The following is a 14,499-nucleotide window of genomic DNA, read 5'->3' on the forward strand; positions in this document are numbered from 1 at the left end:
CTGAAGATGGCATGCCTTATTTGATCTTCTGTCATACATGCGTCATTTTTCCCACCTGAAAAGTTTAATAATCTATGGAAGTTAGTTAAATTTTGCAAATATCTTTACATCAACAGGAGGCGTGGAGGGCGTACCGTAGATTTTCTCCATCCATACATCAACAGGAAGCGCAGAGGGTGTTCTGAAGATATCACAGGGCTTCCCCTATCGTGGTCGACACCGTTCTACTTCTCCGAGCTGGCTCCATACGTCCTCGGCAAAAATCTTGAACTAGTCCGTCTTTCATGAACAGGGTGGCCACTACATAGCCTAAACATGAAAGCCCTCAGCAGCCAGTTATAAAGGAACTGCTGCAACAACTTTCGCTGTGCGTCTAGGACAAATTTTTCGAAGTAGGCACAGCGAATCGACACTAGTGCAGTGAGCCATATTTGGGATATTTCTCCACGACTTCAGAACTGTGATGACTATGTACCATAACAAAGACGGCAAGGCTATCTGCACAGCCAGACCACCATCGTGGCTATGTCACAATTCGGATTGTTCGATTTCGGCTCCAGTTCATGGAAAAATTTACACCAAAAAGCGCTTGGAAACGTCCGTTCATTACGCGAATTCCTTTATCCCACACGTGCTTGAGGATCTGTTCTTCGTGGATAGTGAGATCATTGATCCAGTGGGGCACCTCCTGAAAGAGTTCTGCAGGCTGCAGTTATGTTAACTTCGTTCTCATTTGTATAACAGAGATTACTCACCTCCACCAAAGGATCAAGAGGGGGTGGATCGGGATTGTGACGAGCGACATAAATATGAACTACCCGGAGAGAGGTGCAGGAGCGGAGGGCATTCCACAGGGAGCGCGTCAACATCATGTTCTGGCACTTAAAGGACGTTATACGGCCTCTGCCGATCTGGTTGGTCCACGCTGGAATCCACAGACGCCCTTCATACCACAAAATGCGAACCCCAGCCACGTTAATCGTATGGTCAATATTTGCACCTTGGAGCAGGAAGGTATCTGCACAGAGTGTGCAGTCCTGTGGCAAACCTTTCAACCGGAAACCTGGTGGTAAGCGTCCGTCTACGGTCAGGTCCATTAACTTCGGTGTGCTAATTTCATACGGTCCTGTGGTGCCGTCTGATTGTCGAATGCAGATGTATAGACTTTTGGCCGCAGCGGCTGACAGGTTAAGAAATCTGTCCGTGGAAATAAAACAAAAGTCAACCTTCACCTTGCACAAGCTCTGTATTGGCCCAGGGAAAAACTTTTCAGCATTTCCAACTACCAAATTCCATAGTTTGAGGGACCGCAGGCGCGGGAACTTGGCCATGGTTATACTGAAGCCGTCTACCGTCGCATCATCGTCTTCTCCCCCACAGAGCTGAAGTTTTTCTAGTGATTGCATGGCTGGTAGGTCACCATTCTCCCAGTTCCCAAGGTCCCAGAGTTTGATGACGCGGAACGCAGAATGGCCGTACGCCTTCAGTGGATGGCAAAGGACAACGGTTATGTGGATCAGCTCCCCGGAATTGTTCCGTTGCCAGTAGCTGTGGGTCGATCATCAGCTGCTGTGACATGGGCCGCTGCTGTGACGCTGGTGTCGCCCAGTCTTCTGCGATTGGCGAGTCGGTCAGTGTTTACACCGCCTCAATCTCCATGGGTATCTGCGATTCCTGGGAAGAATTCCCTGCTTGTGCAGTCACGGACTCTGGGAGGGAGGTTATTTGATCCAGGGGTTCTGCGTTTAAGGTATTCGATATCGTTATGGTTGGGTTGCAGGGAGGGTCGTATGTGGGGCGATGCGTTGTTCGCGAACTCTTATCCTTGGGGTGTTCCTCCTTGGAAACAACGTGCCAGTAAATGTTGCAGACTTGCTTAGCCCGCTCGACCCTACCCATCTCTTTCTTTCTTGCTGGGCAGGCGTTGCTCCACGCTGTATAGGCGCCTTTGCAGACTGTGCATCTGGGGGTGAAACCTTCCACGCCCTTCTGCCTGCAGTTTTTAGTCTCATGTAGCTCAGTACAATACACTCTTTTACTGATTCACATTCAAAGTTTCTAGTGCAACTATCTTATCTGAGAAGAAGGTTTTTTTCAGATTTACTCTTTTTCTGACTTGATGACAGCAGTCTCAGTATTCACTTTCTTCAGTTCTGTCTCTTGCTTATATGAGTAATTTTGAGCTATATAATTTTTGCTTCAGCAATTGAAGTATTTCATATTCTTCTTTTAATTTTCATTCTTCATCCTATTTTCAGTTGTATGTGCTAGTATGATTAGAGTTGATTCACAGTTCTGAGATATTAGAGTTCTCTTATAGCTGTTTCAGATCATTGAAGTTTCTTTATGACTAAGCAGTCTTTGATTGTGATAACCTGGCATACCCTTAATATACTGAGCAGCCCAGATGCAGATATCTTAAATTTCTTAAAAGATGCTACAATTGATGCAGGCTGCTGCAATCATAAGTTGAAGATTAAAGAAAATTTTATGAAGAAAGTCTGCTTTATAATCTTTTTTATAAATCTAAGCTTCACTAGTCAAATGCAAAAATTTGATCACAAATGCATGATAGTCATCTTCATTTCTCATTATTAGATGTTAATATTCTGTTTTTGCATTCTTAAGCTTATTAACATTCTCATATATTTTTTATAAATACTTGAACACTTTTTCAGCTGTTTCAAACTTCTCAGAATGATCTTTTTTTTATTTTTGAAGCTAAGTGTCTGGCAACTTCATCATTAGTTCAGTTTTCAATATAGGCAATATGACTTTCTTCAGTTGAAAAGTGGTCAGTGTTGACAACTAGCTTGTGTTTCATTCAGAAGAGTCAGTTTTCAAATATTAGTTCTTTTTCATTGATGAGGTGCTTAAAGTCATCAAGTTTGACTGATCATCATATCTGTTGATTATTCATTAGTCTGATTTGAGAGGCTAAAGAGTTCATTATCTGCTGTAAAGCATTTCATTTCTCTATCAGACTGCTCACTTGCTGATCAAGTTCACTCATTTGCTTTCTCTGCTTATCTTATTCTGCTCTAACTCTTTCTAAAGTACTTCTTACCTCATTCATAAAAACAGTAATTGCTTGATATACTCACTTTGAGTCTTCTTCAATTACTTCAAGAAATTATTTCTTAAATATAAAATTTCTTAACCTCATGTTCTTCTCAGTTAGGGTCATCATATTCCAGTCTCATCTTTATAAACTGTCAGATTCTCTAACTGCTTCTGATATTTTAGCAGTTTTCTCAGAGGTTTCATAACAAAAGCAGATAAGAATTCTTAAAGATTTTTCACCTAAAAACCTGCTTTAAAAAAAATAATAAAAGTAGATAATCTTAGTATTATATCACAGCTTCAACTAGACATAGATGAATTGATATTTGATTGTCAACTAAATAAGCTATTTGAGTGAATACTAAGATGATTTTTAAAAAATGAGTTCAGAAAAGGCTCTGTTTATATAGCTCTTTTTCTCTAGCACTATTGCTATATGATTGCCATATTTATGTTATTCATATACAGGGTAATTGTAGGGTTGTTTATCATTACCTAGGTAATTATTGTTTACTAATCATCTTGACCTGTATAATGACTAATTGCCTCAGTCTGTGGTAATTATGCTGTTGAAAAGGTTGGATGTAAGTCTGTTCTACATCATCACATTGACCAGCAAGTAAACAGTTTAATAGAGAAATGAAATATTTTATAGCAGATGATATACTTTTTAGCCTCTTAAGTCAGACTGATGAACAATCAACAGACACAATAATCAGTCAAACTTGATGATTCTAAGCATCTCATCAATAAAAAAGAACTGATATTTGAAAACTAACTCTTTTGAATGAAATACAAGCTAGCTGTTAACATTGACCACTTTTCAACTGAAGAAAGCTATATTATCTATATTGAAAACTGAATTGATGATAAAGCTACCAGACACTTAGTCTTAAGAATGAAGAAAAACCATTCTGAGAAGTTTGAAATAACTGAGAAAATGTTCAAGTATCTACAATAAATATATCAAAATATTAATAAGTGTAGAGGATTAAACTTTAAGAACTATAGACTAGTCCTTTTATATAACAAGGATGAATTGCTTGAGAAAGAGAAGAAAAGAATGAGATGAGAACACAAGCTTAAGTGAGCTCACATAGCATGATCATGTGTACACATGCAAACAATGACTAGGCTGAGTCAGCCAGCCAGAGTGAATCTATGGGTTCAGCCTCTTATAATACCTCTCTTCTCCCTCTTTGTTGCAGGCTTTTATGACTATTTAAAGCCCTCTTTACATCTAATTTTACCTGCTGAAAGGCCTCCCAAGTGTTCAAAACCTTCACTTTTTGTAGAAAACTCACATCATTTCATGTAGACTCAGCCTAACTGTAGAGAGTTAAGCTCTAAAAACTAGAGGCTAGTCCTTCTATATAACAAGGACAAATTGCTTGGGAAAGGGAAGAAAAGAATAAGATGAGAACACAAGCTTAAGCAAGCTTACATAGTATGATCATGTGTGCACATGCAGCATGATCACATGCACACATGCAAACAATGACTAGGCTGAGTCAGCCAGTCAGAGCAAATCTTGGGGTTCAGCCTCTTATAATACCCCTCTTCTCCCTCTTTGTTGCAGGCCTTTATGACTATTTAAAGTTCTCTTTACATTTAATTTTGCTTGCTAAGGGGTCTCCCAAGTGTTCAAAGTCTTCACTTCTTGTAGAAGACTCACATCATTCTATGTAGACTCAGCCCAATCTACTCATTTAACAAGATATTGCTTTTTTCTCTGATAAGTTCATTCATCTCAAATTTCCTCAATTTCAAACTCAGGTCCTTTCAAGATCTCTATAACAGGTGGTTGCCAGTCAGTTTGCCTCTGACTAGGCAAGAAATCTATTGCTGTTGCATGTAGAAGCTTTACATTAAAGATATTGTGAATGTCAGATGAGACATTCAGTTAGTAAGTATGAAATTCTATCTTTTCTAGCACAGTATATTAATTGTATTTCATATTCAGCTTCTTGCACAGGTGATTAGTTCTCATGTTCTCTAAGTTCAATCAGATCTTATCTTCAGATTGAAAGCTTGAAGCTGAGTCTCTTCATTTATTCATGTAGTTCTTTTGAGATTGCTGAGCATCTGTCATTTTTACTTGAGCTCACTTCAACACTTCACAGACCTTTCTCATATAATCATCTGCAAACTTAATGAGATTATATGATATTTCAACAGAGAGTGCATCAGCTATATCAATGAAGAAGATGTGAAAAAGATGTGTTAAAAAGAATGAGCTCACATCTATTGAGACAGCATCTCTATTATTGATGATCAGCTCTATCAGAGAGAGTCATTCACACTAGTCATCTTGTTGAAAGCTAACATATTTATGTAGATAGATTTTCAAAGTCTGATTCATTCACTATGTAGCTCTGTCAGTCTTTGAGTAATAGACTGTGAAGAGTCATCTTTTAATGTCTAATTTCTCATACATCTGAGTTCAAAACATGCTTGTGAAAGCTGATCCTTAATCTGACACTACTGCCTTAGAGATGCCATGTTGAAAGATGATGTCATGAAGAAACACTCTAGTCACTGTCTCCACATCAGTTTTCTTAACTGCTTTTAATATAACTTCCTTGATCAGTCTGTCTGTTATAACTATGATGTTTGTATATTTTTTAGAACTTGATAAGTTCACAATAAAGTTCATAGAAAGCTTCTGTCATATGTATTTAGAAATGAGGAGAGGCTTAAATAGTTCCTGACATTGATCTCTTCATGTGATGTTTGATCTGCAAAGATGACAGTTTCTGATCATTCTTCTCACATCAGTAGCATAGCCTGATCAGTAGAACTCACATCTTAGAACTTCTGCCATTTGCTCTCACTCAGAATGGTCAGTAAGAGGTGAGTCATGAGCCTCATGCACTAATCTGATTCAAAGAGGTTTGAAGTCTGGCACTCACTTACAATCTTGAAAGAGAAGCTCTGTATTCTCATTTAAAGAGCACTCAGAGACAGAGGTCTTAATGCTAAGTTCAGAAGAAAATCTGAATCTTTTCTCATGAAGAGTCTGCTTCAGATGCTGCAGAATCTTATCATTTTTGTGAGTCTTATTTCACTGAGCTTGAAGAGACATTTCAGGTTTCACACTGACAGCAGTTACTCTTGATTTCATTTCAAGTGTCAGTACATTAAACTTAAGTAGTTGAGCTTGCCTCTGCTTGATTCTCTTATTATTAGCACTCTGTGACATGTTCTACTCTCTTCATAATAGAGTGTCTAGTCCAGCATTCAACTTTTCTAACTGATAATCAATTCTGAAGTTGAATTGATAGAGAATATTCATCCAACATAGCTGTCTTTCATTTAGTCTATGTGTAGTCATGAAGTATTCTAGATTCTTATGATCTGTAAGGATCTTGAATTTCTTTACACTTTGTAGCTCAGCATTTCATTTCTTTAAACACTTAATTATTGCTAATAACTCCTTATCATGAATCTCATAGTTGCATTCCACAAGTGAATGCTTGTGAAAGAAGAAGGCACATGAGTGTAGAATGCTTTGCTTGTCATATTGTAGCAGTACTTCTTCTGAAATATAATCTGAGAAGTTCATTTTCAATATAGTCTCATAGTCAGAATTAAATTGAAGCAGGATTAGAGCAGAGATAAACATTGATTTTAGATGCTTAAAAGCTTTCTTAGCCTTACTTGTCTACAAAAAAGAAATATTCTTGTGTGTAAGAATCATCAGTGAGATCATGATCTTTGAGAAATCCCTGATAAATTGTCTATAGAAATTGACAAAGCCTAAAAATTCTCATACACCTTTAAAAGTAGTAGGTGTTATTCATTTCAAAACAGCTTTAATCTTCTCCAGATTCATTTGTATACCCTTGTCTGCTTCAATGATGAATTCAAGATATTTTGTACTGTTTATCTTGAACTCACTCTTTCTAATGTCTGCCTGCAGATCTGCTTCTCATAGATGCATAAGCATTTTTTGTACATGCTTGTGATGCTTCTGTAAGCTTCTTGAGGAAAATATCAAGATATCATCTAAATAGACTAAGCAGAAGTTGTCTAGATATCCACATAATGCCTAGTTAATATATTTTTGAAATATGCTTGTAGCTTTAGCCAAATCAAAGGGTGTAACCAGCCACTCAAATAACCTGTATCTGGTTCTAAAGACTGTCATTGACTCATCACCTTCTGTGATTTGAATGTTGTGAAAAGCTGCAATAATATCCAGCTTAGTGAATCATTTAGCTTATTTAATTCACTATAGAGTCTCACTGATTAATGATAGAGAATATCAATCCTTTTAGATAATTTTATTAAGAGCTTGATAGTTCACACAGAATCTTAGCTTATCTATAGACTTCTTTGTGAATAGTACAGAGGCAGCTGTGGAGGAGTTGCTTATTCTAATAAAACTATTATCTAGATAATCTGTAAGAGTCTTTCACAAAGCCAGTAGTTTCTCTCAAGATTTATTATATAGTGAGCCTCAAGGGAGTTGTTCTATGCTATCATTGATCTTTTTAATCAGTTCAATCCTATGATCTCTACCTGGGCCACAAAGTAAGAGTAAAGCATTGTCAGCTTTCTTATCAAATATGTTCAAAAACTCATGATAATATTCAGGTAGCTTTTCTCTAGAGTCAATCTTTGATTTTACTTCTAAAGTCTTTTGAATGTCAGTCAAACTGACAGTGAAGATCTCAATGTTTTACTTCTTTCAAGTGCTTACAAGTCTAGAGAAGCTTATAGCAAAGATGAAAATTATATTAGCTTTTACATTTGAACTAGACTTTACCTCTATGCCAATCTCTTCAACTCTCACAATTCTTTGATGAGGGATCATGGTCACCTTTTGCTGGGCCAGCCAGAGGTCACCTAGATACATATCATGATCATGTAACCCATTCACCATGTAGAGAAAGGCCTATTCAGTTATATAATCACCTATATCAATTCAAATGCCAGTTACTATGCTTGTGGAGAGTCCCATGGAGTCTTCAAAGCTGATCATTTTAACAGAGGGAATTTCAATGTATGAGAGCTTATGCTTGTTAATGTAGAATTGAGAAATAAGATCATAGACATTACATTTATAAGGGGTTGAACCCCTAGATTTGCTCTGGCTGGCTGACTCAGCCTAGCCATCATTTGCACGTGTGCACGTGATCATGCTACGTGAGCTTGCTTAAGCTTGAGTTCTCATCTCATTCTTTTCTTCCCTTTCTCAAGCAATTTGTCCTTGTTATATAAGAGGACTAGCCTCTAGTTCTTAGAGCTTAACCCTTTACATTATGAATTGCTTCACTCCTTTCATTGATAGGCCACTGAGAGCCTTAATCCTGTATCATGAAGCTTAGCAAATATGTTGATATATGATAGACTATTGAGAGTCTTAAATTCTGCATCATGAAGTTCAGTGATAGCACTGATATATGAATAGACTGGGTTAGCAATTGTGCTAACAAACAAATGAGCAACATTGAAAATGTCTAGCTGAATGAGATAAAGTGACAGACTTGTACAACAAATAGATCAACATAAAGCAATGAGCAAGGACATTCTCAGCAGCTTTGAACAACAATAGATGGTCTTTCTCCAACAGCAGGAACAGGTCCAGTGTGAGAACAGAGATTTAATAGCAGCTCAGCAAGCTGAAATAGCTAATCTATGACAAGCTTTGAACACTCTGACATCAATTCTCTCTCAATCAAACTCACAACCACTCATTGCAGTCAGAAGATCAAAGATCAAGCTACCAGACTGCAAGAAGTATGATGATTCTAATCTGAAGCACTACCCTCAGTGGGAGCTAAAGCTTCAATTGAAACTTAAGGTCAATGAGAAAGCTTTATGTAATAATGAGAAATGTGCTTGGTATGTGTACTTGAGACTGAAAGGAATGACAGTAGCTTGAGTTTACCTCTGAATTAAGAATAATAAGAACAAGGTCAACTTCACAGTAGAGAGCTTACTGAAACAGACACACATGCTCTTTAGTGATTCTGCATGACAGGAAAAGACTATGCAAAAGCTCAACAATTTATAACAGGGTAGAAGAGCTTTTTTTGACTTTCTGCCTGAATTTAATCAGCTACTGCTGGAAGCTGGTGGTCATGAATGAGATGATCATGTTAAAAAGAGGTATTTGAAATCCACTCTAAGCATGGAGCTGAGGGAAGGCATGGTGGGTGTAAAGGAACTGTCTCTCTATGAGAATTACTGCAAGGAGCTTAGATTAGTTGATCATCAACTCTCTGAGCTTAAGACTTTAAGGCAGTGGTCTAAACATCATGAGAGCAGATCTTCTTCAGATCATACAACATCTAATCCACATTCTCTACTTTGTCATACTGTTCTTGACTGATGAAATCAGTCTCAAGCTTCCACTGATGATTTGATGGATCTCTCTTCTAGTGCTGTGACCTCAAGTGCCTGCCACACTAAATTGATAAATCAGACAGAGGTTAATTGACAAAGAGAGCAAGGCCTGTGTCTGAGATGCAGAGCTGGAGGTCATATGATTAAGAGCTATTTGTTCAAACCTCTTAGACACTCTGCCACTCTCACAATAGCTAAGGTGATCCCTGAGCTGGTACTGAATGATGACAATGTGAATATGAGTGAGGATTTGGGAAAAGAGTAGCTCCAATCAAAAAACACTAGAAGGAGTGAAATAAGAAGCTTATGAGAAAGCAATAGAGAAGATTTAAATCTAAGATGATATTCAAACCCTTCACTATTGATGCTCTAGTAGATAATACCTTTTCAACTAGAGCAATGATAGATAGTGGATGTAATGTCTATGATCTTATTTCTTAATTCTACATTAACAAGCATAAGCTCCTGTGCATTGAAATTCCTTCTGTTAAAATGACTGGCTTTGAAGACTCTATGGGACTCTCCATGAGCATAGTGACTGGTATTCAAATTGATATAGGTGGTCATATAACTGAACAGGTCTTTCTCTACATGGTAAATAGGTTACATGGTCATGATATGTATCTAAGTGACCCCTGGCTGGCCCAGCAAAAGGTGACTGTGATCCTTCATCAAAGAATTGTGAGATTTGAAAAGAGTGGCATAGAGGTAGAGCCTAGTTCAAATGCAAAAGCTGATGTGATTCCCATCTCTGCCATAAGCTTCTCTAGGCTTGTGAGCACTTGAGAGAAGTAAAACATCAAGATCTTCACTGTCAGTTTGACCAACATTCAAAAGACTCTAGAAGTGAAACCAAAGATTGACTCTAGAGAAAAGCTGTCTAAACATTATCATGAGTTTTTGAATGTATTTGATAAGGAAGCCACTAATGCTCTACCCCCACTTTGTGGCCCAGATAGAGATCATGGGATTGAACTGATTAAAAAGACTGATGGTAGCACAGAACAACCCCCTTAGAGCCTGTTATATAATATATCTTGAGAGGAACTACTGGCTTTGTGAAAGACTCTTATAGATTATTTAGATAAGGATTTTATTAGAGTGAGCAACTCCTCTGCAGCCGCCTCTGTACTATTTGTGAAGAAGTCTGGAGGTGGGCTAAGATTCTATATAGACTATCAAGCTCTTAACAAAATCATCTGAAAGAATTGATATTCTCTACCATTAATCAGTGAGACTCTACAGTGAATTAGACAGACTAAATGATTCACTAAGCTGGACATTATTGCAGCTTTTCACAAAATTTGAATCACAGAAGATGATGAGTGAATGACAGCCTTTAGAATCAAATACAGGTTATTTGAGAGGCTGATTACACCCTTTGGTTTGGCCAATGCTCTGAGCACATTTCAAAAATATATCAACTGGGCATTACATAAATATCTAGACAACTTCTGCTCAGTCTATTTAGATGACATCTTGATATTTTCCTCAAGAAGCTTATGAGAGCATCATGAGCATGTACAAAAGATGCTTATGTGTCTACAGAAAGCAGGCCTGCAGGCAGACATCAGAAAAACTGAGTTCAAGATGAACAGCATAAAATATCTTGAATTCATCATTGAAGCAGGCAAGGATATATGAATGAATTCAGAGAAGGTTAAAGCTGTTCTGAAATGAGTGACACCTACTACTCTTAAAGGTGTACAAGGATTTTTAGACTTTGTCAATTTCTATAGATGATTTATCAAGGATTTCTCAAAGATCATGACCTCACTGATGATTCTTACATGCAAGAATGTTTCTTTTTTGTGGATGAGCAAGGCTGAGGAAGCTTTTAAGTGTCTAAAATCAATGTTTATCTTTGCTTCAATCCTGCTTCAATTTGAGTCTGATTATGAGACTATATTGAAAACAGACTTCTCAGATTACATCTCAGAAGAAGTGCTGCTACAATATGATGAGCAGAGTATTCTACATCTATGTATCTTCTTCTCTCACAAGCATTCACCTGTGGAATACAACTATGAGATTCATGATAAGAAGTTATTAGTGATAATTGAGTGTTTAAAGAAATGGAACACTGAGCTACAAAGTGTAAAGAAATTCAAGATTCTTACAGATTATAAGAATCTAGAATACTTCATGACTACATACAGACTAAATGAAAGATAGCTATGTTGAATGAATATTCTCTATCAATTCAACTTCAGAATTGATTACCAGTCAGAGAAGTTGAATACTGAATCAGATGCTCTATCACAAAGAGAGCAGGACATGTCACAGAGTGCTGATGATGAGAGAATCAAGCAGAGGCAAGCTCAACTACTTAAGTTTAATGTACTGGCACCTGAAATGAAATCAATAGTGGCTGCTACCAGTGTGAAACCTGAGATGTCTCTTCAAGCTCAGTGAAATGAGACTCACAAAAATGACAAGATTCTGCAGTGTATGAAGTAAATTCTTCATGAGAAAAGATTCAGATTTCCTTCTGAACTCAGCATTAAGGCCTTCATCTCTGAGTGCTCTTTAAATGAGAATAGGGAGCTTCTCTTTCAAGATTGTAAGTGAGTGCCAGACTTCAAACCTCTTCAAACCAGGTTAGTGCATGTGGCTCATGACTCATCTCTTACCAGTCATTTCAAGTGAGAGCAAATGGCAGAAGTTCTAAGATGTGAGTTTTACTGATCAGGCTATACCACCAATGTGAGAAGAATGATCAGAAACTGTCATCTTTGCAGATCAAACATCATATGAAGAGATCAATGTCAGGGACTGCTTAAGCCTCTTCTCAAGGTCTAAAGAATACACAAACATCATGATTATAACAGACAGACTGATCAAGAGAGTTATATTAAAAGCAGTTAAGAAAACTGATGTGAAGATAGTGACTAAAGTGTTCCTTCATAACATCATCTCTTGACATGGCATCTCTAAGATAGTAGTGTCAGATTGAGGGTCAGCTTTCACAAGCATATTTTGATCTCAGATGTGTGAGAAATTAAACATTAAGAGATGACTCTTCACAGTCTATCACTCAGAAACTGACAGAGCTACAGAGCAAATGAACCAGACTATGAAAATCTATCTACATAAGTACATTAGCTTTCAACAGAATGACTGATGTGAATGACTCTCTCTAGCAGAGCTGATCATCAGTAATAGAGATGCTGTCTCAACAGATGTGAGCTCATTCTTTTTAACACATCTTTTCCACATCTTCTCCATTGATATAGTCAATGCACCTCTCATTGAAACATCATATAATTTCATTGAGTTTGCAGATGATTATATGAGAAAGATTCATAAAGTGTTGAAGTGAGCTCAAGTAAAAATGACAGATGCTCAGCAATCTCAAGAGAAATACATGAATAGATGAAGAGACTCAGCTTCAAGCTTTCAATCTGAAGATAAGATCTGATTGAGCTTAGAGAATATGAGAACTAATCACCTGTGCAAGAAGCTGGATATAAAATACAATCAATATACTGTGCTAGAAAAGATAGAATTTCATACTTACTGACTGAACATCTCACTCAGCATTCACAATGTCTTTAATGTAAAGCTTCTACATGCTGTGATGACAGATTTCCTGCCTAGTCAGAGGTAAATCAACTGGCAGTCACTCACTATAGAGATTCTGAAAGGGCCTGAGTTTGAGATTGAGGAAATTCAGAGTGAATGAACCTATCAGAGGAAAAAGCAATACCTTGTTAAATGAGTAGATTGAGCTGAGCCTACATGGAATGACACAAGTTTCCTACAAGAAGTGAAGGCTTTGAATGCTTGGGAGGCCTCTCAGCAGATAAAATTAAATGTAAAGAGGACTTTAAATAGTTGTAAAGGCCTGCAACAAAGAGGGAGAAGGAGGGTATTATAAGGGATTAAACCTATAGATTTGCTCTGACTGGCTGATTCAGCCTAGCCATCATTTGCACATGCGCACATGATCATGCTACGTGAGCTTGCTTAAGCTTGAGTTCTCATCTCATTCTTTTCTTCCCTTTCTCAAGCAATTCGTCCTTGTTATATAGGAGGACTAGCCTCTAGTTTTTAGAGCTTAACCCTTTACAACATTCACTGTCTATCATTAGTCAAAAAGGCATTATCTACTAGAGCATCAATAGTGAAGAGTTTGAATATCATCTTAGATTTAAATCTTCTCTATTGCTTCTTCATAAGCTTCTTATTTCATTTCTTTCAGTGTCTTTTGATTGAAGCTACTCTTTTCTCAAATCCTCACTCATTTTCACATTGTCATTGTTCAGTACTGACTCAGGGATCATCTTAGCTATCATGGGGGTGGCAGAGCATCTGAGAGATTTGAACAGACAGCTCTTAATCATATGACCTCCAGCTCCACATCTCAGGCACAGGCCTTGCTCTCTTCATTGATTAACCTCTGTCTAATTTATCAATTTGATGTGGTGAGTGCTTGAGATCACAGCACCAGGAGAGAGATCTATCAAATCATCAGTGAAAGCTTGAGACTGATTTCATCAATCAAGGATAGCATGATGAAGTAGAGAATGTGGATTATACATCATATGATCTGAAGAAGATCTGCTCTTATGATGTTTAGACTACTGTCTTAAAGTCTTAAGCTCAGAGAGTTGATAATCAACTAATCTAAGCTTCTTGCAGTAATTCTTGTAGAGAGACAGTTCTCTTACACCCATCATGCCTTCTCTCAGCTCCATTTTTAGAGTGGATTTCAAATATCTCTTTTTAACATGATCATCTCATCCATGACCCCCAGCTTCCAGCAGTAGCTGATTAAATTCAGGCAGAAAGTCAAAGAGAGCTCTTTTATTCTATCATAGATTGTTGAGCTTTTGCATAGTCTTTTTCTGTCATGCAAGATCACTAAAGAGCATGTATGTCTGCTCCAGTAAGCTCTCTATCATGAAGTTGATCTTGTCCTTATTATTCTCAACTCAGAGGTAAACTCAAGCTGCTGCCATTTCTTCCAGTCTTGAGTACACATATCAAGCACATTTCTCATTATTATCTAAAGCTTTTCCATCAATTTTAAGTTTTGATTGAAGTTTTAGCTCTCACTGAGAGTAGTGCTTCAGATTA

General features: G+C 37.5%; 1 protein-coding gene across 1 annotated transcript; it reads right to left on the bottom strand.

Moving 5' to 3' along the window:
- Window positions 1–412: 412 nt before the first annotated feature.
- On the bottom strand, window positions 413–1,899 carry PAAG_04223 (hypothetical protein; the record flags this gene model as incomplete). Its single annotated transcript, XM_015845215.1, has 4 exons — window positions 413–523; window positions 578–706; window positions 756–1,548; window positions 1,643–1,899. 4 exons carry the CDS (start codon window positions 1,897–1,899, stop codon window positions 413–415), a joined length of 1,290 nt encoding a protein of 429 aa, XP_015699441.1.
- Window positions 1,900–14,499: the final 12,600 nt, after the last annotated feature.

The sequence above is a fragment of the Paracoccidioides lutzii genome, assembly GCF_000150705.2.
Source record: "Paracoccidioides lutzii Pb01 unplaced genomic scaffold supercont2.10, whole genome shotgun sequence".
Classification (NCBI taxonomy): Eukaryota; Fungi; Ascomycota; class Eurotiomycetes; order Onygenales; family Ajellomycetaceae; genus Paracoccidioides; species Paracoccidioides lutzii.